Source organism: Engystomops pustulosus, chromosome 1 (genome assembly GCF_040894005.1).
Source record: "Engystomops pustulosus chromosome 1, aEngPut4.maternal, whole genome shotgun sequence".
Classification (NCBI taxonomy): Eukaryota; Metazoa; Chordata; class Amphibia; order Anura; family Leptodactylidae; genus Engystomops; species Engystomops pustulosus.
In genome coordinates, this window is record NC_092411.1 from 196803597 (window position 1) to 196827321 (window position 23725).

Genomic DNA, 23725 nt, shown 5'->3' on the forward strand with positions numbered 1-23725 from the left:
CCCTGGGCTGTATGAATATTATAGCGCCTATAAATATGAAATTCGCTTCCTACATATGGTACTAGAAATAACATCTTGGGGGATGTAGGATGTGTCCCTTCTACTGCTTTTAGTCTGTGGTTTCAGGACCTTTGGAGCTCCTTCATAGATCCTGAAATGGCTTTTGTGTGCATGTGTATTGAGAGCAGGAACAGATGTACGAGGAGTTCATCGGTGCTAGTCCTTCTTAGTATAAAACTTGGATGGTGGTTTGGGTCGCCATGGACCCACTAGAAGTCTTGGGCCCTGTGCTACTGTCCATACCGCCTATATTATAATCAGTGGCGTAACTAGGAGAGACAGGGCCCCCTAGCAGGCTACTGTAGCTACGCCCCTGATTATAATCCACAACTGCACTGAGGATCAAACATCACTATATGCGAATGAATAATTTTTTTATTGATTCGCATAAAAGTGATGTTTAATCCTCAGTGTTACTGTGACATAACACAACTATTTCACTTTTCTACAATTTCTGTAATGATCTATATAGGTATTTGTTACACAATAATGAAACACAAATGTATCACATGTATGATCTGCGATATATTGTAGGTCAGTTTTATAAGTTTCCAGATATCCAGATTTTTCATATTACCAGGGATATATAAATGGAACAACACCCTACTGAGAACAAGAAGGAACAAGAGTCCCGAAAAGCGTCCAGCTTTTATATCTATTGAGTCTATACTCACAATCTGCGGTTCCATGCCAACTATATAAGACTATATTTTAAAGTTGTATACAGATTTGATTACCTTTTGAACAATGCAGAAAGACAAGTTTCTTTTTCTACCCATATTGAGGAGTTCGAACTACAGTGGCTAGCGGACCAACAAATATCATCAATTGTTTTCTAATTAATTTCAATTCAATTGTCCAATTGGTCATTTCATTGGATCAAGGTGGGTTTCCGTATTTATGCCTCCAACAGGTTGTTACCTGTATTTATAGGCATTTAATGCCATTTGTCATACATTGGACCTTTTTTGTCTTTTGACAAAAACTGCATGAAAAGGTTCCCTATAAATACTTTTGATTAATCAAATCTTCTGTATATACTGACGTGTAAACACAGTTTATAATTGAAGATGTATGTATTTTTTAGTTAAAAGAAATGTATAACCAATTTTTTTATTCATTTAAAGCAAATAGTGAAATATATAATTTAGTTTTTTAATTTTGTAGAATTTTTTTTTCTATTTTCTGTTCAGAAATTCAGCATTTAGTGATGTGTTTTACAGCAGACTCAAATACATAGACAACAACGGACTGGAACCATCTATGATCTATGAGGATTTTCTAATATGTTCTATCTGGGGAGATAGAGCAGATAACCTGTGACATTATCTATTCACTATTGGAAGCAATTGCGATATTATCTTCTTTAATCAAATATGTCTTGTCTTTAATGTTTATGATGTGGCCCATACAGAATAAGCAGGTGGCAGTCTAATATTATTCAAGAAAAAACAAAAATACAAGTTGCAATTACAGCTCACCAACCCATGATCTCCAAGTAGGAGACTGCTTGTTGAAGGTGCACAGAAGAGGGAGCCAGGTTAGTTCCTGAGTGGCAAATCCAAAGAAAAAAGGAATTTCTCCAGCACTCAAAAATGAATAGAATCCAATAAAGTTTAACGCTGTATTAAAAATACATGACAAACACTACACAAAACTTAAGTTCTTAGTCATGGTCTGAGCATGACTTGTGTAGTTCGAAACATGTTGGTATTTTTACATGCATCCCATGTGTGTCATGTATTTTTAATGAAGCATTAAAGTTTATTGGATTTTATTCATTTTTGAGTACTGGAGAAATTCCTTTTTCTTTAGTCTATTATTATGTCTAATAGAGTAATTACGGATTTTAATTATTAAGGCAGAAATAGACATGCTTATGTATATATAAAATAAGTTAAACATTTTTCTGGTGACACATTCTTTTTAAGCATACTGAAATATACAGAGTTAATAGTTCGACTTCCTTACATCGTAGTATGTATAATCAATATCAATGGAAAAAATCACAGGATGAAAATACTAAATCGCAGTGTTCAAATTAAACTCGACATTCAATCCACCAGGTTGTATGGACTTGAGCCTATGAATCCATTCGGTTTCCCGGTTTTTTTAAACTTTTTGTCTTAGGCGTGGAGGGGATAGACAAAAAGTTTTAAAAAAATGGGAAACCGAATGGATTCATAGGCTCAAGTCCATACAACCTGGCGGATTGAATGTCGAGTTTAATTTGAACACTGCGATTTAGTATTTTCATCCTGTGATTTTTTCCATTGATATTGATTATGCATACTACGATGTAAGGAAGTCGAACTATTTACTCTGTATATTTTGTTATTAATTTTATTCTCTTTATATTCACAGATCACATTATACATAGTGCTTATGACAGTCAACCCTAAGCGCTTACCACAACCTTTTCCCTTGGAATATGGCCCACGCCTATTTTTCTCTTTTACATTCATCGTTCACGACCCACAAGATTGTCACTTTATTATTATATATATACTGGAAGAATTTGATTAAGAAGGACAACGGAGCCATGGATGTTCCTGATGGACACAACAATATATGCAGAAGTTCACTGTGACTGATTATCCTGCCTCCAACCATGAGGTTTTTCCGATTGCTGCATAACCCTCCCAGTTTTGCCAACCTTTTTTCCACATTCATCCTCCTATGGGCAACATGTTCGCATGCCCACACCTGAGATGGCTGCCGCTATGCTGGGGCAAAATCTCGCGTGAGTTGAGGCAACTCCAAGACAGTGACGATGCTGCATGACGTGGTAGACCGCGGCGACACTGGGCACAGCTAGCAACGTGATCACATCGTCCCAGTGAGTCCACTCGGATTGCTGTTCCCACCATGGCTGAGGTATGCCTAGAATCAGTTAAGTGGTGCACTTAGACGTACTCTAGACTTGTTATTTTTTATTTTTTATGATTTGTGGAGAAGGCGTCCTGCTCTAACTGGGTTGCTTAGCAATGTTATTGACATGCGCTGTGGGTTTGTTGACAAACACTGGCGTGATGGCGCGCCGGGTTGATTGTCGGGTACTATGACACTTTTTTATATCAACACTTTTTTGTATCAACGCAGCACTTGATGTATTAACATAGATATGAAGATTGTTGACATTATGTGACTATATTGTTATATATGTTTTAAATCGCACATGATTTTTTCCACTGATTCTCCCAATTGATGATGTCACATCTTGCGGGGGATATAAACCCGCCTTGTATGTTCACACACTATACTTGAAAATGGCTACATTGAGATAGCTGAAACGTTGTACTTTTCTCACTGGTGAAATAAAACACTAGTTTTCACGGAGTGCTGCTTCCCTGTCTTGGATTTTGGATTGTTTTATTGACAGTAAGAATTGAGGGGCCCTGTAAACACTTCCTCTCTCAGCCTGCAGTGTCAGGCAACCGAGAATGTGTTGTGAAGAGCAGGAGTCGTGTCTGGTCAACTCTGTGCTGAAGTAATGGTCTGGGTGCCCACAGAGAGGACTTTGAGTGCCAAAGGTTCACCACCACTGATATATACTGTTTCAAATATCAGCCCAAGCACTAGAGATAATGGAAACAATGGCATTTAGCTTGGTTCATAAATTCATAGCTAAACCAATTCCCATTTTTGCTCATGACCAACCAAAAAATATCACCATACTGTTACCAAATAATGATACCACCATACCGATAGCAAATAATACCACAATACTGTTACCAATTAAATCTACCAGGAGACCAATACTCCAAACAATAACGCTACAATATCCAAGTGATACCTCCAAACTGTGATCCACAGTATTACCACGGCATAAAGTAAATATAACTTTACTCATGATGAACAAAAGACTTATAATGAACAAAAGACTAGTATCTACTACTCGGTAGTAGTAGATACCGGTCCTGCACGGAGACTGCACTGTAATCCAGATGACGTCCTTCATGTTGCCTCTTTTTTTTCTTAGCTCTTCCAGACAACTTCGCATGAAAGCCAGCACCAATGCGCCAAAATCCGATCATGTGTGACGCAATCCCCTTCTAAATACCTGTCCCAGCGACGCAAATCCCAAAAAGTCTGACGGAAATGTGGTCCGTGGACCTTTAGTAAATAAGCCCCAATATCTCCCGAGTACACTGATACTTTATATGTGGTGGTAACCTGCTGTATGGACGCACGGCCGGACATAGAATGGAGGCGCCATCCAGAGCAAATTTGCATTGTCAAATTGTACAGGCTATAATTTTTTTTCTTTTTTTTTTATGTGGACCTATAGGGTCTTAATTTTTTACCATGCCATAAAAATAGCATATTATTTTTATTCTATGGGTCGCCAGATTTTGTTGTTAAGGTTAATTTTAGCATCACTGTCTTTTGAAATTTCATATTTTTCGGCTGACAAATCTGGTTAAGAGCTTATTTTTTATGAGAAGTGTTGTTCTTCTTTGATCTTATTTTGGAAGGTGTAAAATTTTTTAAATCACTTTTTAGAACATTTTTTAAAGGGTATTAATTAAAAATTATCTTTTTTTCCAAGCGTTTTTTGGAGTTGTTTTTTTACGAAGTTTTCTGTGCGGGTCCAAAAGTAATTCTGTTTTATTATGCGGATTGTCACGGACGCAGCGATACCAAATGTGTAGGGGGTTTGAGTATTTTATTCAATTTTACAGAATAAAAACTAATTTGGAGAAAATCTCGTTCACCGTCTTTTCAAAAGTATAACTTTTTCATTTTTTGGCTGACAAATCTGGTTCAGGGCTTATTTTTTGTAAGGGGAATAGTTCTTTTTAGTGGACTTATTTTATAGTGCGTAACTTTTTTAATCACTTTTTAGATAATTTTTTAAAGGTATTTATTAAAAATTATCTTTTTTTTTTCCTGTCATTTACCAAGCGGGTCCAGTAAAGATTCTGTGTTATTATACAGATTGTTACAGATGCAGCAATAACAAATATGTGGGTTTTTTGGTGTGTATTTGTGTTCTGTATACTTTATTTAGTGTTTGTAAGGAAAAGTGACATTTTAGGGGCTTATATTTTTATTTATTTTTTATTTATTTTAATGTTTAAACTTTACTTTTTTTACTCATACAAACTTGAACTCTAACCAGTGATGCTCTGACCGCTGGTTCAAGTCCAATATACTGCTCTACAATACTAATTTATTGTACAGCAGTGTAAACGGTCTGGCAAGCAGACGTATGCACAGACAGACAGATCCGGAAGGGGTCTGACTGCAGAAGAGATCAGGCAGCCCTGGGGCACTCGGCAGACCTCGGGGCTGCCCAGAAGTGGATTGGATCCCCTGGTAAGCGGCACCCGGGATCTGATCCACATGGGGAAGACCCTTGCACATCTGTAATATACAGCTGACAGCCGCTGCTTCTTGTGCCGGCTCCGTTCATGATCCGGTGTCAGAAGCGGGTCGTTATAGAATGTTCCCGTGCAGTACAGTAACATCAGAGTAAAGAGACATAGAATGACACTCACCCTTTTAGGTGATTAAATCAATCTTTATTTCAGTTTGCAACGAACATGGCTAAGGGATGGAGAGTGATGCAGAGGTGCTGTACAGACAAATGGCTACAATCCATCTGTCTATGAACAATCGTCCCTGCCAGGACCTTATGATAGTGTTTAATGAATATAAGATGAAGGTTTAATTAATAGATGTATATTGGTCAATTGCCTGTCCCCCACACTTTCACACACATTACAAAAACATGAGGTAAAGTGGCCAACCCCTTTAATTTCATAACTCACATAATTAAAAAAAATCATTGTTTTATTAATAATCCATGAAAACATTGTTACTTGAAAACAGATAGTTGTATTCCTGGTACATGCCATTCAGTAATTATTATTCATATGAAAGAATGAAACATAACTGAAAAACATCAGATTCATATTGTGCTTTTTTATTATTTAACCTTTGTACACATTTGGAGTTCATGATGAGCATAGATTCAGGAGTTGTCATAATCTAGGATCACTTTACTTAACCTTTTGTTCGTGGTTTCATAGAGTAATTACCAAAGACTGATGTAGTTCATATGTGGACATCTACCTGTTATACAAGGACTTTCAAAGAGACGGGTGCCAGCAATGAATTTACAATTGATTACATGTAGTGTTTTTGCCATCCCGTTACTTCAATCACAAGGTAAATATTAATTATTTATAAAGGCAGTGTGGTTAATCATTTGTAACTAGTTCCAAAAACCATATAAATTCATCGAATTCTCTCATCCTCTCCAGGCTCCTAGGAGGTCCTCCCCAAACATCTGCAGCCATGAAGTTGGTCACTCTGATTTGCTTGCTCCTCTGCTCCATAACAATTGAATCAAGGAATTTGCAAAAGAGGGATGAGGGTAAAAAAAACTGCTTTGTAATAATGTAACCCAATGTAGATAAAAGACCAGAAATTTCATCCTTGTTTTCTTTGCTCAGTGCATATCTATTCTCCTCTACAAACTCTGTTACAGTCTGTATTGCTCTGTTAAATTAGATACTCTCTCTCTCTCTATATATATATATATATTTATATATATATATATATACATATGTATAGTTGCTGATGTAGAGAATATTTAATTTGTTATAGTACCTTTATTTGTTATTAGTTGTTATTATTAGTTATTATTTGTTAAAGTGCATTTCTTATAGTTTGTCATTGCCCCAGCTTGTGGCAATGTAACTGAAACAGCTTTACACTGTCAGCAGAACCTTGTAAATTATCCAGCCCAAAAATAAGCATCCCTAACCTTTGTCTTTATTGGTTGCATGTGTGAGGATTTTCCATGAAATTGCCTTTTTGTGTACTAATATATGCTCCTAGATTGTATACTTTATCAAGTGCAAATTTCTAAAGGATCAGGGGTGGTTGTACAACACTGTTAACAGTAGCATCAAGGACCTGTTCTTGGGCTCCCTATAGCTTCCATTATGGTTTGTGTATGTTGATGTTGCATATTTGTTGAATAGATTTCTAACACTGGTCCAGTTACCATGTCCATTATTTTCGTGCTAATGAACGATGAATAGTTGAATAACCAGAACAAGAGCACATCTTTCCATTATACCTTATCTCTGTATTATCTGTACACCTGGTTTTGGCTGAGATGCAAACTGCCAATGAGAGTTTGATTTATTTCAATCAATCAATCAATCAATCCACATGCTGTAGACACAACCATATCCAAATGAATTTAACAAACTTTTATTTGCAGACATTCCTACAACAAATCTGCCTTTTATGGAAAATACTTGCCATTTGTAAAAGATGATTAGCTTGTTACCTTTCTTTAGGTATTATGGAAATTTAGAGAAATATAATTTATTCCTTCCTTTTTCTTTAGATCATCATCCCCGGCTCATTGGTGAAATACATACTGCAATAGGCAGTGACAACTTTAACCATATGTAAGTGTTCTTGATCTTTTCCTCTCCTTTAGTAGAAAGGAAAATAAGTGTGTTTTGCTGTTAGTGCCAAACTAGTTAATGGGGACATGTCAAGGTGATTTGGGACACTAAACCAACCATAGGTCCCTATGGACTGGTGGTTTAGGTTTCCAAATTGCCCTTTACTTTTTCTCTCTTTGCCGGGGTCTAGTGTCTCTAAATCACCAAATCACCCAAAACACCCTGCCAAGTCCTCTTTAAGCATTCCATATATATATATTATACTCCAGATGGGTTGGATAATATCACATTTTCAGATTAGTATATATTTTCTGGATATCATACTGTAGATATAAAGAGTAGGGACAATTCAATGAATAATAATGATTGCAAAATCAAAATTTTACAGAATACTGGCTATGCTCGCTCAGGACCTCCAGCATTGTAAAGTTGAAGACCATGTGAAAGTAATGTTGGAACTAGCCAAGTTTGCGCAAGGTTGTGTAGATGATGAAAGTAACGAAGAATGCAAGAAACCAATGGTATGTGCCTTTGCTACTAATAACGTAGCAAAGCTTTTACACTGACAGCACCACCTTGTTGATTATCATGATATTTGGACCCACCTTAGATTTTAATACATTGTATTAAATTGAAGCTGAAAATCCATTGATTTTATCTATGAATAATCTTTCACATCCCAGGGTCTAGGAAATATTCCTGATGTGGCAAAGTGTTTTTATTACAATGATTCCTTTGAACTCTTTATGTTGTCTTTAAGGATTAAATAATCTCCTATTATAAATATATGATTGCATATATGATTAATTTGTCTTTTGTGGTTTTGCAGATAAATGTTTACTATGATAAAGTTTGTGCAATTCCAAAACTAGATGAAGCTTATCCTTGGACTAAGGATTGTTGTGTAAAGGCAGAGCTGGAAAGAGCGCAGTGCTTCCATGAGCACAGAGATATTCCAGTAGAGCCATATAAGATACCAGATGCTGAGGCTGCCTGCAAACTGCATAAAGAACACCATCATGATGCTTTACACAAGTATGATTTTTTAATGCGTTATTCCATTTATCATAAAGGGGTATTCAGGAGACAGCAACTTATCACCTGTACACAGGACAGCAGATAACATACAGCTCAATGGGACCCCAGGTGGGACTTCCATTGATTTGACTAAGAATTAGACTTTTACCAATTTCTGTGGTACCCCCCCCCCCCTAAAAATGAGAGTGGCTTGTTGCACATGTACCCTGATTCTCAATTCATTCTTTATGGCACTTCCAGTGTAAGCTGAGCCATAGACAGAGAACAGAATGACACCACAAATTTTCAACCTGTTACTTCAATCATTTTGGGGTTCTGTTGTGATCCGTGTGGTGCAGCAGTTATACCAACGCTATTGACAATTTGCTGTCGCTGAAATACCTCTTAAGTTGTTTTCTTTTGAAAGTGGGGGGAATTAAAACTTGTTCTACTTTCCAGAAGGATATCAAAATTGTAACAGTTAGTGATTTTGCTTCCCACTCATCTGTTTTAAAAAGTGGAAATAGCAGGTATGGACCAGAGTGAGCTTGGGCAGGGTCACTACTTTTTCACAGATTTTTGTAAATCCTATAGTAGAAAATATTCATAGGTTATAGAGAAAATATCAATTTTGATAAACTGGAACCTAATAATACTTCTGGTCCATCTGATGTCGACATGCCAGATGATTAATTCAGGCACACAAAGTAGTGTATTGTTCTTTTAACCATTTCAATGGTGCGGTGATCGATATAAATACAACTAATTACAATATCCAATAAATGCACTTAATTACAATACATATTTGTTTCAAATAGAAACACTGTTATATGTGTTACAACTGGATACTAATGGATCATATTGAAAAATCTAAATAGACCCCCACCTATTATGTGTCAATACCTTCAGTATCTTCAGTTATGGAGGGTGATGTGGCACAATTATTTGCATTATTCTAAAAAGTTACCTAGGAACCTTTTCAAGATCAAGTGATATGTTGTTATGATGAGAGTTGTATTTTTCTTGCCATTTTCCTACAGTAACTTAATAAATCACCTTTCTTTAAAATATCCACCAAAAACAGAAACTATTCTGTTTTTCTGGTTTTCGTTAAAGAGAACCCGTCATGCAAAATAACCCCCCTAAACTAAATATATTTTCATAAACTGCCATTGGAGAGCATTGCCTCTATCCCTTTATTGTCCCTCTACATGCCTGTAAACCTAAGCAATGAGGTCCTAAAGCTGTATGCAAATGACCTGTGAAATGTCCAATGAAGCATTAGCATATTCAAGCTGTCCACCTTATTCATGAGTGAGAGGCACAGCCACACCCCAGTGCATGACTGACAGCCTGTATAATGATGTGAGGCTGTATAATGATGTGCTTCCTGGTGCTGGTGGCCACGCCCCCTGCAGCCTGTGTGTGCATGTGTGTGTGTGTGTGTTTAGGAGAGACACAGCAGCTCCAGGCAGCCATGTTACAGCAGAACATGTCAGATTCATGTGTAGCTGATGTCTGTGTCTCTCACCTGTATATTAGGAGGATGCAGCATGTCAGCAGATGCAGCACACACACTAGCCATGCTTTACTATACATTACACACAGACATGAGCAGGGGGAGGAGAGGGGAGGGGTAACAGGGGTGACATCACTGCCTCTGACCATGTGACCAGCCACATTTACATGATAAAAAATAGATTATTTTACAATGAATAATGTATGAAATAACTAGATAAAGGCTAAGATGGGATCCTTGTGAGCTGCTCCAACAGGTAGTAGTGACAAGACTAGTGACACAGACCTGATGACAGGTGTCCTTTAAGCCATTATTTACTATACAACATGAAATACCAAAAATATAACAATATACTTTAAACCGCCTCCCAGGTTCTAAGACCTCTGCTTACGGTAATGGGAAATCTCATTGACATGCAGAAGTAACCGTGTTTCTTTAAACTACATAGCTAGGTAGCATAAAAGTATATAATGCTAAATGTGTTTGTCACTGTTTTCCAGACCAATTTAGTACCGTATATACTCGTGTATAAGCCAAATTTTTACAGCACAAAAAATGTGCTGAAAAACGTCACCTCGGCTTATACACGAGTCAATTAAAAAAACTTATATACTCACCCTCCGGCGTCCTGATACTCCACGCGGCTCCCGATGTCCCAGATGACGGCTCGGCTCATCTTCTTTCTTCCGCGCGGCTCCTCTTCTTTCTTCTGTCTTCTTTAACTGCCGGCATGGAAGCGACCATGTCATACTACATGGGGTCAGGCTGGTTGTATACTACATGGGGGCAGGCTGGCTGTATACTACATGAGGGTAGGCTGTCTGTGTACTACATGGGGGCAGGCTGGCTGTATACTACTGGAGGCAGGCTGGCTGTATACTACTAGGGGCTGGCAGGCTGTATACTACTGGGGGCTGGCTGTATACTACTAGGGGCTTGCTGGCTGTATACTACTAGGGGCTGGCTGTATACTACTGGGGGCTGGCTGTATACTACATGGGGGCTGGCTGGCTGTATAATACATGGGGTATGGCAGGCTGTATACTACTAGGGGGTGGCTGTATACTACTGGGGCTGGCTGGCTGTATACTACATGGGGCTGGCTGGCTGTATACTACATGGGGGCAGGATGGCTATATACTACTGGGAGTTGGCTGGGTATATACTACTGGGGGGGATGTGACCAATTCATTTCCCACCCTCGGCTTATACTCGAGTCAATAGATTTTCCCTCTTCTTGGTGGTAAAATTAGGGTTCTCGGCTTATACTCGGGTCGGCTTATACTCGAGTATATATGGTATTCATTAAAGTGATTGTCCAGGCTATATAAAAAAATTAATAGAAGACAAGGGGGGGGACTTCAAAAGCCTCTGCTGGTTTACAGAGGTTGGCACACCCATCCCGAACATCAATTTCTATGCATAGCAGTGGTCAAGACTAGAGCATGGGCCTCTATAAACAAACAGTGACCACGATGATGCCACGGATGAACAGCAGCACTGGAGGGGGTGAGTATAACATTATTTTTTGTTTTTGTAGCCCCTTTCCCCCAAGCCTTATACAAAAAATTTAGAAAAGCCTGGACAACCTCTTTAAATCCATTCACCCATTTACAAAACATGGCCCTAGAGGTTTATATTTGAATAAGCACATACTTTTCTAGGGGGAAGTAACCTTTTTATTTTGCATTGTGATAGAGCTCACCGCCTCATTGGCTAATTCATAGATTAATTTCCAGGCCATATCTTTTGAAAGGGTGGACAAAATATTTACCAAATTGATAAGGGGTTTTGTGAAAATCAATAATGTCAGTTATATAGCATTGTGTAGACATATTTTATCATACAGGTGGCTGTTTTCTCTACACTAACTTGGTTTCTAAACTTTCAGATACATACATATTATTGCTAAGAGACACCCAAACATCTACCCCCCAGCAGTTTTGGCCCTTGCTGGACAATATGACACCATTCTTACGGAATGTTGTGAAGAAGAGGAGAAGGTGAAATGTTTCGAATCTAAGGTATGGTATGCAGTTTCCAACAGAAAATGTTTTTCTTTCTTTTTAAAATACAGTACATTCATATAATAGACAATATATACAGAAAGAGTAAATACGATTAATCAAGGGTTAAGTTGAAATAAAGGTTGGACTCATTTATCAAGCATCCTACTCATATTTACTTTACTTTTTTCAGTTTGTTGAAGTCCACAAAGCCACACTTTATATTGAAAACAAGCAAAAACATGTTTGCCATGTTCTTAAAGAATTCCCAGAACGGGTCTTTCAAGCTATGTAAGTTGCTGAATTGTTATTGGAGTGTATTTCTATTCATACTTAAAAGATATAAATCCTTAAAGCACACCTGTCTACAGGAATGTCAGGTTCCTATATCCTATGCTATTATGATTTTAATAAAGCCTTTGTCAGCATTCTGAAACATTTCAGTACTTTATATAAGCTTAATTCACATTACCCGGCTCCTTGCCATCAGCATGTGGTAAGTCCTACGGAAGGGGGGCAGCTGCAGCTTATGTGCCTGTGTCTCTTCTCCTCCACACTCCACAGCTCTTTCCCCCTCTCCACTTCTTTCCATGCGCATTGAGCAGACAGGAGAGGGATGGTATGGAGGAGAAGAAGAATGCATGACGAGAAACAGGCACACACGGCCTTTAGCTGCCACTCCCCCGGGAATCCCCACACACTGCTAAACTAAAATAAAGTGCTGAAATGATTCATAATGCTGACAAAAGTAGTTTTAAAATTAGCATAGGTAGAAGGTGAATTGAGCAGCCAGGCAGATTTGAAAAAGACATTCATTCAGTGCTAAAAAAAATATAAAAAAGGTAGAGCAAATGATCTGATGCATTTCAAACTTACAATAAGTTCTTAATCAGGCTATGATCAGGCTCAAAACATATCAGACCATTCGCTCTACCATGGTAACTTTTTGAATTTTTAACGCTGAGTGAATTAAAAGTGAAGTTTTAACACAACCATTTTTTTCAAATCTGCCTGGCTGCTGGGATTCACCTTCTTCCTAATTCTATTGGACTGATATGGCTCAGCATATCCCAGCATTGGCACTTAATATATAGCTACTACGGGCAGCTGAGCTGAAAATACATTTCCCTTTCCTTTATTGCGCATAACATAGACTATTGGAACCTGTCAACAGCTAATAAAACATTCCTGTTGACAGGTTTGCTTTAAAGATAAAAAGATGGCTTTATATTTCTTTTAAAATTCATTGCTACATCAAAACTAATTAGTTGTAGAACATTTATGTTTTGAGCTACATGAACATGTTATTAATTTGTTTTTCTCTACTTCAGAATGTTAGCTAGATTTGCTATAAAATACCCTGGAAGTAGCTTTGACGTTATACAAAAACTCGTCCATGAAGCTGTGCATTTGAACAAGGACTGTTGTAAACACGACGTGGTCGAATGTATGATTGAGAAGGTATTACAACTGCATGGATAAAGGGATATATTTTGTTTAAGACATGAGGCAATATACGATATATGTTTTCACAAGTACCAGAAGCTCTACTTCCCAGTACCTTTAGTGTGCTGTATTTAAAAATATTATTCCTGTAAAAAGATTTTGGTACAATACATGTTGCCTCCCTATAAAAACAAAACCTCATGACAATACTATTTCTCGTGTAGGTTGTCAGTTTAGTGTTCCCATATAGACCATACATATTCAGTGCTTTGATAATAGTAAACTTCTGATGCACCAAATAAGAAGGTGTTTTCATTGGCCCACTAGCACTGAAATGTAAAATCGGACTGTAAAATTCATCTTTAATTAGATGTAATTAGTGATAGATGTAATCATTTGTAAAATAACTGTAGAAAATTAGTCCCAATTTAATACACCCATTAATCAGGAATGCACTTCTCTATGTATTCAGATTAGATAAAAATTAGCCATTTTCTTTAGCACCTATTCAAAAAATGAGAGATCTCTGTCAAACTTGGCTCATTATAAATTGTTTCGGTATAGATGGAGTCATAGATTTATTCACCTGATAATACTTTGTCATTGTCCGGCAGCTCGAATTCAACAAACATGTCTGTGAACACCAGGCGGATATATCACCCAACTTGAAAGTTTGCTGTGAAAAACCCATAATGGAACGCACACCCTGTATCATTGCCATGCCTCAAGAGCCAACCCCAGAAAGTGTGCCTAAAGAGCTGAAAGAGTTTGTAGAGGATGAACATGTGTGTCAAAACTTTGCAGAACACAAGGATGCCTTCTTAGCCAAGTAAGTATACATACATGATCACATTGAGAAATGAAAAGAATATTTAGATATAACAACCACAAACAGATTTAGTAGAATGATTTGCTATAATCAATCCACAGGATGGGCGATACAAGTTTAATAACTGGGTGTTGAATTTGAGCACTCCATTCCTCCTGCAGAAAAAGTGAATTGATTGGTGGCCAAACTTGTGAAATTCTACTCAATTTAAAGTCTGTGGGATAGCTGAACGCTGTATTTGGTCTATCTATATATCAATTTATCTACTATATGTATCTCTCTGTATTATATAGTTATTATTTAATCACCACTCTGTTTACTTGGATGATGAGCAGTTATAAAATTATAGAGAACTGTTCTAAAATCTATTTAAAAAGGGCAGCCATTAAACATATTATTACTTATATAGGTCTATAATGGCCATGACAAGGTATTACTGAATGCTTAGCAATTTTATTCATGTCATCTTATATTACTTGAATGTTTATGCTCTCATAGGTTTGTATTTGCATTTGGAAGAACACATTTAACATTAGGTGTCACAAGCCTTCTGATTGTTGCTAAAGGCTATGAGGATCTGATTACAGCATGCTGTGCAAAAGAAAATCCTGTGGAGTGCTACAAGACTGCGGTATGACTACTTAGCCAACTACCTCCCAGTTAAAATGATTCATCCTGGATTCATCTTTTACTAAAATGTTTTGTTACTTTACAGCCTCAACTGCTTGAAGCAGGAATCAAAGAAAGCCTAAATCTATTAAAACAAAACTGTGATGCATTACAAAAGATTGGAACATATGCTTTTACTATTCAGTAAGTGTACAGAATAGTGTGAGATTGTTATAACATTGGTTTATATGTACATTGTAGAAAGCTTTAAGTCAGGTCAAGTAGAGTGACAACACCCTACCACAAAATGTATGTATGTATGGAAATATATTACTCATTTATACATACAACTTATAACTTACATGTTACATACAATGAAATGAATGTTAAGTATGATTTTAAAGGTCATATTAGCATTTGCTATATTCATATGTATACTTTACATATACATTCCAAACATAAATATATGTTTCTGTACATAATATGTTTATGTACTGTAGAAGCATGCAAAATGAGATGAGACAGACCCTAAAACCTGAGTCAGTAAAATCTCAGAAATCACCGGCATTTAAAAGGTTTTGTCTAGTGGTATAGACTCCAGAGAAGTGTATTACAGGTGGTCCCCTACTTAAGAACACCCGACTTACAGATGACCCCTAGTTACAAACGGACCTCTGGAAGTTGGTCATTTACTGTACTTTAGTCCCAGGCTACAATAAACAGCTATAACTGTTACTAAATATGTCGGTAGTTAAGCTTTATTGTTAATCCTGGTTCTTATGACAACCCAACATTTTTAAAATCCAATTATCACAGAGACCGAAAAAAATTTGGTTGGGGTTTCAATTATAAAATATACAGTTCTGACTTACATACAAATTCAACTTAAGAACAAATGTACAGACCCTATTTTGTATGTAACCTGGGGACTGCCTGTATATAGAAGAATGATGATGGTGATGATTATAAATAGTGTCTTCCTAGTCATCATATTCATTACTAGTCCAGGAAGTGCAGCGTCATTCTGATACTTGTCTTGCTGCAGGTCTGGCTTTCCCAGTTATCAGGTTTTTGACCACACAGTTGTACTCCTACAGCACAGATCCACTACTACCTTACCCCTACAGAGAGGCTTGTGACAGTTCTCACACCAAGGCCAGGGTTGCCTCCTGCTTCTGTATCTGCTGGAGATAATTTGCAATTTAGCAGGTCCTGTGCAGGTTCAGTGGTTAGATGACACTGACCAGAAGATGGGGGAGCCGAGCAGAAACAACAATGTGGCCAGAGACAACTAGATAATTAGTTGTTTGTAAGTAACATCCATGACAGAACACCTAAATAGTTATTAAAAGAACAGGAACGTGTTTTCTCCTAATACTTAAATTGCAAGCAATTTCACTTGCCCAAACTGTCTCTGTCTGGACTGAGCTACATCATATCACATTGCAGAATGAAGAAACTTGCTCTTTATGTGTTCTCAATCCAGCCAAAGGTCTACTGGGAACTTTTAAGGAGGCACAGACATCTAAGTGAGCAGCACAAATTATAGAAGCCAAGAAGTGCAGGAGACTTATGGAAATACTGTAGCTCATGCTGGCACCCTAATGCACCCTGCTACCTACTTTGAGGCCAAAGCCCCAACTCACCTCATGGTTAATGCAAAATTTCTTTAAGTTGAAAAAGTTGTACCTTTTGAAACTCCCCTCATTCATAAACTTCAGATGGGGTTTAAAATTTAGCATCCTGTAGTTGGCCATTTGTTTTCTTTAAAGTAAAGTACATGTAAGTCCATCTAAAAAAAATTAGAAATAGTGACAATTTTGGAAAACAGTATTATAGGTGCCTATATGTATAATGTCCTTTGTTCTTACACAACATTGTGAACACTTGATTAACACTATATTACTGTATACTGTGCATACACTCATTTTATTGCTATGACATAGGGAAGCAAACAAGCTTAACTCTATGTTTAAAAAGAAGGAGAATGACAGGAGCTAGGGTATCTAGTAAGTATTAAGCGTTTTGGAGAACTGGTGGAAAAAAATATCTAGTTGAGAATTCCTAATATTAAAGTATTTTTTTTTGTAAAGGAAAGGTCAACAAGGTTGGTTTTCTATATGGGAAAGGAACGGCATATATAAACTTAGTCATATAATGGATATTTTAAAAAAGTGAATTAAAACCCTTTGACCAAATAAAGAAGAGTTAAGTTCTTATACTATTTACAGATATCTAAAGAGATCATGAAAATAGATTATCTAGGAAAAATAGGTAAAAGTAACAATTTCAGAAAATGTTTCATGTGCTGGAGGGGGGGGGGGGCAATCCATCAATTGTTAGCATCAGTAGATATATGGTATTTGGGGAAGAAGACATATTTAGGGGAAGATAGCAAATAAATAGGCAAGATATACACTCACCGGCCACTTTATTAGGTACACCATGCTAGTAATGGGTTGGACCCCTTTTGCCTTCAGAACTGCCTCAATTCTTCGTGGCATAGATTCAACAAGGTGCTGGAAGCATTCCTCAGAGATTTTGGTCCATATTGACATGATGGCATCACACAGTTGCCGCAGATTTGTCGGCTGCACATCCATGATGCGAATCTCCCATTCCACCACATCCCAAAGATGCTCTATTGGATTGAGATCTGGTGACTGTGGAGGCCATTTGAGTACAGTGAACTCATTGTCATGTTCAAGAAACCAGTCTGAGATGATTCCGCTTTATGACATGGCGCATTATCCTGCTGAAAGTAGCCATCAGATGTTGGGTACATTGTGGTCATAAAGGGATGGACATGGTCAGCAACAATACTCAGGTAGGCTGTGGCGTTGCAACGATGCTCAATTGGTACCAAGGGGCCCAAAGAGTGCCAAGAAAATATTCCCCACACCATGACACCACCACCACCAGCCTGAACCATTGATACAAGGCAGGATGGATCCATGCTTTCATGTTGTTGATGCCAAATTCTGACCCTACCATCCGAATGTCGCAGCAGAAATCGAGACTCATCAGACCAGGCAACGTTTTTCCAATCTTCTACTGTCCAATTTTCGATGAGCTTGTGCAAATTTTAGCCTCAGTTTCCTGTTCTTAGCTGAAAGGAGTGGCACCCAGTGTGGTCTTCTGCTGCTGTAGCCCATCTGCCTCAAAGTTCGACGTACTGTGTGTTCAGAGATGCTCTTCTGCCTACCTTGGTTGTAACGGGTTGCGATTTGAGTCACTGTTGCCTTTCTATCAGCTCGAACCAGTCTGCCCATTCTCCTCTAAACTCTGGCATCAACAAGGCATTTCCGCCCACAGAACTGCCGCTCACTGGATGTTTTTTCTTTTTCGGACCATTCTCTGTAAACCCTAGAGATGGTTGTGTGTGAAAATCCCAGTAGATCAGCAGTTTCTGAAATACTCAGACCAGTCCTTCTGGCACCAACAACCATGCCACGTTCAAAGGCACTCAAATCACCTTTCTTCCCCATACTGATGCTCGGTTTGAACTGCAGGAGATTGTCGTGACCATGTCTACATGCCTAAATGCACTGAGTTGCGGCCATGTAGCTGGCTGATTAGAAATTAAGTGTTAACGGGCAGTTGGACAGGTGTACCTAATAAAGTGGCCTGTGAGTGTATATTGGATAATGTAATACACAAAGAAGCAGAGTTTACGTTATTGAAAGGCTGGAGAAATACATACAATATCACCTGCTCAGAAATATTGAGGGGGACAATATTAATGCAACCATATCATGCATGTAATATTCCTTCTGTAAATAACATATTGGGTTATAAGAATGTATGCATTTAATAAAGATATCTCAATTCTTCATAGAGGAGACACCCAAGAAGGGGTTGAAATTTGACTGCATTGTAAAAATTAAATACAGATAAGAAAAGACATTGTAAAAGGTGTTTAGGAACTTCTGGCCATATACATATGCACTTGACATAACAAACATTTGATAAATCAATTATATCCAACACACAAAAAAAATCCTTTTAATGTGAAATAAAAATTATTTTCTTTATTTTCCTTTCAGAAAGATTGCTGCCTATACAGTAAAAATGCCACAAGTGACTGACAAAACACTTATTGAAATCGCTGTTAAAATGACCAAAATTGGTGTCGAATGTTGTGCACGTCCTGAAGATCAGAGAATGTCTTGTTCTGAAGAGAATGTATGTTAGTTTCTATTTTTGCTTTTTAAGGTTCTGATGATTTAATTTAATGGCTTGTCCAGACATAAATCAGAAAAAGTCAGAAGCTTGGCAATTAGTTGTAGTTCTAATGTACTGCCAGGGAGCAATTCATAGAAGGAACTAAGATGAAGGAGTCTTGTAAAAAAAAAAACTACATCTGCCTACATTGTAAAATCTGAAGGATGCAGAAGTTCCAGACTTTCCTGGGTTCTTTCTTAGAGATGGAGTGACGCACTGACAAAGCTTTTCACCCAATCTCTGAGAAAGTAGTGTGTCCGTACAAGTCTTTCTCTCTTCCTGAGAGGCACATACCAATCTTCAGTAACATGTGCAGTGCGGTCCTTTTAGTGATGTAAGAGGTATGTGATCAGATGGGAGAGGAGTATTCTTTATACCGTGGGTACAGAGTTGAAAAGCAAGTTACTTAAATGCAAGATTGTGCAGTAGGGCTGTATGTTGTAGAAATGGGTAGTGTGGCTGTATTTGTGTGTGTGCATGTGGATGTAACAGAGCTGTGTCTGTGCACATGTTTGTAGCTGTGCTTAGTGTGTGTGCAAGTGTATGAAGCAGTGCTGTGTATGTAGCAGATATACCGCCAAGGAATGGTTAATTGGTGCCAAATATATTTTTATATATTCTTTTTATTTTTGAATCTGCATCTTATACTTAGGTGCTTCTTATAGTCTGAAATCAGCCTGTAATTTTCATGTTAAGAGCGCCTCAACCACATGTGTTAAGGGGGCTGGCTGGCTTATACTTAAGGGGGCTGGCTGGCTGTATACTACTAGGGGCTTGCAGGCTATATACTACTGGGTGCTGGCTTGCTATATATTACATGGGGGCTTGAAGGCTATATACTACTGGGGCCTGGCTGGCTATATACTACTGGGGGCTGGCTGGCTATATACTACTGAGGGCTGGCTAACTGAATACTACAGCGGGCTGGTTGGCTATGTACTAGAGGTGGCCGGCAAGCTATATACTACAGGGTCTGGCAGGCTATATATGGCTATATATGGCCCAACCACATTTTCTATGGGGCCAAGCCTTTCCCAGTTAGACTACTGCTTCTTATATGCATAATGTTTAGGCATACAAAAAAACCCTCTAGTCTAGGTTTAAATATTAGATATTATACATGACCTCAGCATACAATAGAGATTCTAGAAATACACATTTCATACTTACTTCATAGTTTACTGAAGGAGAATTTTCCTTAATGACATTAGTTTATCAGTTATCTATTTCTATTTCCAGCTAAGCTTATTAATAGGAGAAATGTGTGAAAGACAAACAAAAACACCCATAAATGAACAAGTTCATCACTGTTGTGATGCCTCTTATGCTAAAAGAAGAAAATGCTTCACAGACCTTGGAGTTGACACATCTTACCAACCACCAGCTTTTGATGAAAATGTTTTCAATGTTGGTGCTAATATCTGCGAAGGTACAGAAGAGGAAAAGCAGGCCAAAAGGCTTATGTAAGTACAGGGGCGTAATTCCATAGAAGGTGCAGGCATAGCAGTCGTTACTGGACCCTCAAGCCCAAGGGTTCTTTCTATCATAAGAAAACACTAATAATATAATTGGAGGTCCATTTAGAGAATTTTCTTGGGGCCCAAGAGCTTTGAGTTTCAACTCATTGTAACTCAGACCAATGTCCTTATTGTTTCCAGATTGCTTATAAAGGCCATTAAACTAAAGCCCACTATGTCATATGAAAACCTGAAAGGCTGTATTGAGGAATTTACAAAAGTAAGAGAAAAATGCTGTGCTGCAGAAGATCACCAAGTTTGCTTTGATACAGAGGTAAGTTTGTAGTGTTACAATTTTAATTGCCATTCTTCTCCATTAGTTTGGTCTAGTTTTGCAGCCCAATGTTCAAACTATTACATATAGCAGTGACTAAATATATTTCCTTGTGGATGTGTAATAACTTAAGTCTTCTTAGACATGGTCATGATTGGATACTACACTTTCTGTATGGAATTTTATTAGCTCTTGGTATGAAACTATTATAGACACTTTTATTTTTCTAAAATAATCTAAAGGACTAATGTAATATTAAATATCTTAAAATTATTGTCCGTTTAATCGTCTGATGGACAATTATCTTAACCCCTGAACGACCTGGCCCTTTTCTGTTTTTTCATTTCCAATTTTCACTCCCCACCTTCAAAAATCTGTCTTTTTTTATTTTTGCACATAAAGAACTCTGTGACAGCTAGTTTTCTCCGTAACAATTTGCACTTTATAGTGATGGAATTGACTATTCCATGAAAAAAATTCCAAATGCAGTGAAAATGGTGAAAAAACGCATTTGCACTGTTTTCTTGTGGGCTTGCATTTCACATGGCTACTTTATTATTTTGGTAGGTACGATCACAAGGATACCAAATCTCTATACTGTATATAAGCCGAGTTTTTCAGCACAAAAAATGTGCTGAAAAATCTCGCCTCGGCTTATACACAAGTATTTTATGTGGGCTGGCTGTATACTTAAGAGGGTGGGCTGGCTGGCTGTATACTTAAGTGGGCTTGCAGGCTATATACTACTGGGGGCTGGCTGGCTATATACTACAGGGGGCTGGTTGGCTTTATACTACAGGGGGCTGGTTGGCTTTATACTACAGGGGGCTGGTTGGCTTTATACTACAGGGGGCTGGTTGGCTTTATACTAAAGGGGGCTGGTTGGCTTTATATTAAAGGGGGCTGGCAGGCAATATACTACAGGGGCTGGCAGGCTATATACTACAGGGGTTGGCAGGCTATATACTACAGGGGACTTGCTGGCTATATACTGGGTGGCTGTGACCAATGCTTTTCCCACCCTCGGCTTACACTCGAGTCAATAGGTTTTCCCTGTTTCTGCTGGTAAAATTAGGGGCCCCAGCTTATACTCGGGTCTGCTTATACTCGAGTATATACAGGTTTTATAATGTTTTTAGACATTTACAAAAATTAAAACCAACTGTACAAAAAATGTTTTTTTGATGTTGCTGTTGGTGGTGTCATTTTGTGAGACTTTTGGTGATGTTTTCAATACTACAATTTTTAGGACTGTACGACCTTTTGATCACTTTTTATTGAATTTTTAATATTTTTATAAATGACTTTACATCGGGCATTTTCAGACCCAGTGATACCCAATGTGTTTATGATTTTTACTGTTTCTTTATATTATTATCAGTTCTAGGGAAAGGGGGGGGGGATTTTTAGGTTTTTTTATTATATATTTTTTAACTTTTTTTAAATTTTACTTTAACCCTAGGTTGTCTGATCGATCCTACCATATACTGCCAGTATATGGGGATTTTCCTCCTCATTCATTACAGTGTGCAAATCGCACATTGTAATGAATCGGTTAAAATGGAAGACCCAAGGCTGTCATGGAGAACAATCGCAGCTCCCCGTCAGTTTTTGACGCCACCAGCAGCGGATAACACCCGCGGTCGGTGCTAGCACAGATCGCTGGCGTTACTGTGTTACAATATGCAGCAAAGACTTACTGGCTATGGAGAGGGCTCAGCCCGTGTGCCCTCTCCAGGTACCCGCACCCGACGCGTGCCGTACTATTGCGGTGCGTGTTTGGAAGGGGTTAAAATGTTGTTTACAAGGTTAAGGTTTTTTTGCAGTAATTAATGTACTCATCTTCAACACTATGTATAGTTAGAGGGGATATCCAGTTTCAGCAAACAGAAATCTACCCATAGTCTTGAGATGCACAATCAAGTTCACGAGCTGTTAGTACCACATGGCTCTGATTAATTTCTGTGATATAACGATACATGCACCTGCATGTCCATCACATGACCATGGGCAAATTTCTATCCACTGAAAGTAAACATACAAGCTTTCTATAGTGGGACAGCAAGCAGAGATCTAGAAAATGATGAGGAATTGATACAGAAAGTATATTGGAAAATTATATAACTTTTCATTACACAAACAATATAAATTATTTGCTGAAAGTGGTCAACCCCTTTTATGTCCTTATCTGATTGCTATTCACATTGCCTTTTCCTCTGTAGAGACCTGCTGTTATGCTACATTTGAAGAATCTGCTAGGAGTCTAAAATACAAAAGGTAAAATATGTTTTACTATTTTGGGGTTGAAATTATAGACATCTATCTGTATACAGTAAGAAACAATTATATTTTTATTGTATTGTAGAGTTATGAATTACCATTATTAGCAAAACATTGTTGTTTTGTTATAAGTGTTATATATATATATATATATATATATATATATATATATATCTTTACCTTTACTATGTGGGGAATTGAGCAACTTTTTTTCTCCTAATGTGGCATAAAATAGAATAAAAAGTCTATACTGCTCTTGGTCGCTTTGGATTGCATTTCCAGTGATGTTGCAGTTATGCTAGCCGTTGAATGTAGCCTTAAGAGAATCTGGAATTTATTTACTTGACTGACTTCATGTTTAATTCTATAAAACAGATCTCTGCTTTCTACAGACCTCAGACTCGTAGAAGGAAGACCAGGATCTTCTAACATTCGATCAAATGAAAAATATACAGAGCTTTCATAAAACTCAAATAAATTTTGCAGAAATTAAAAATCAGTCTCTTGT

General features: G+C 37.7%; 1 protein-coding gene and 1 long non-coding RNA gene across 2 annotated transcripts in view; both read left to right on the top strand.

The window, feature by feature from the left end:
• LOC140103306 (uncharacterized) overlaps positions 1–6230 on the top strand; it is a 54403-nt gene extending 48173 nt beyond the window's left edge. Inside the window, exons 3-4 of the long non-coding RNA XR_011850120.1 lie at positions 2425–2937; positions 6099–6230. This is a non-coding gene — a long non-coding RNA (uncharacterized lncRNA). The remainder of the gene's footprint in view (positions 1–2424; positions 2938–6098) is intronic.
• Positions 6231–6299: 69 nt separating this feature from the next.
• On the top strand, positions 6300–23713 carry LOC140070726 (albumin-like). Its single transcript, XM_072117569.1, has 15 exons — positions 6300–6445; positions 7433–7496; positions 7885–8017; positions 8326–8531; positions 11924–12056; positions 12232–12329; positions 13370–13499; positions 14099–14313; positions 14812–14944; positions 15029–15126; positions 18969–19107; positions 20386–20609; positions 20805–20937; positions 23160–23214; positions 23593–23713. Exons 1-14 carry the CDS (start codon positions 6367–6369, stop codon positions 23202–23204), a joined length of 1830 nt encoding a protein of 609 aa, XP_071973670.1. The 5' UTR covers positions 6300–6366; the 3' UTR covers positions 23205–23214; positions 23593–23713.
• Positions 23714–23725: the final 12 nt, after the last annotated feature.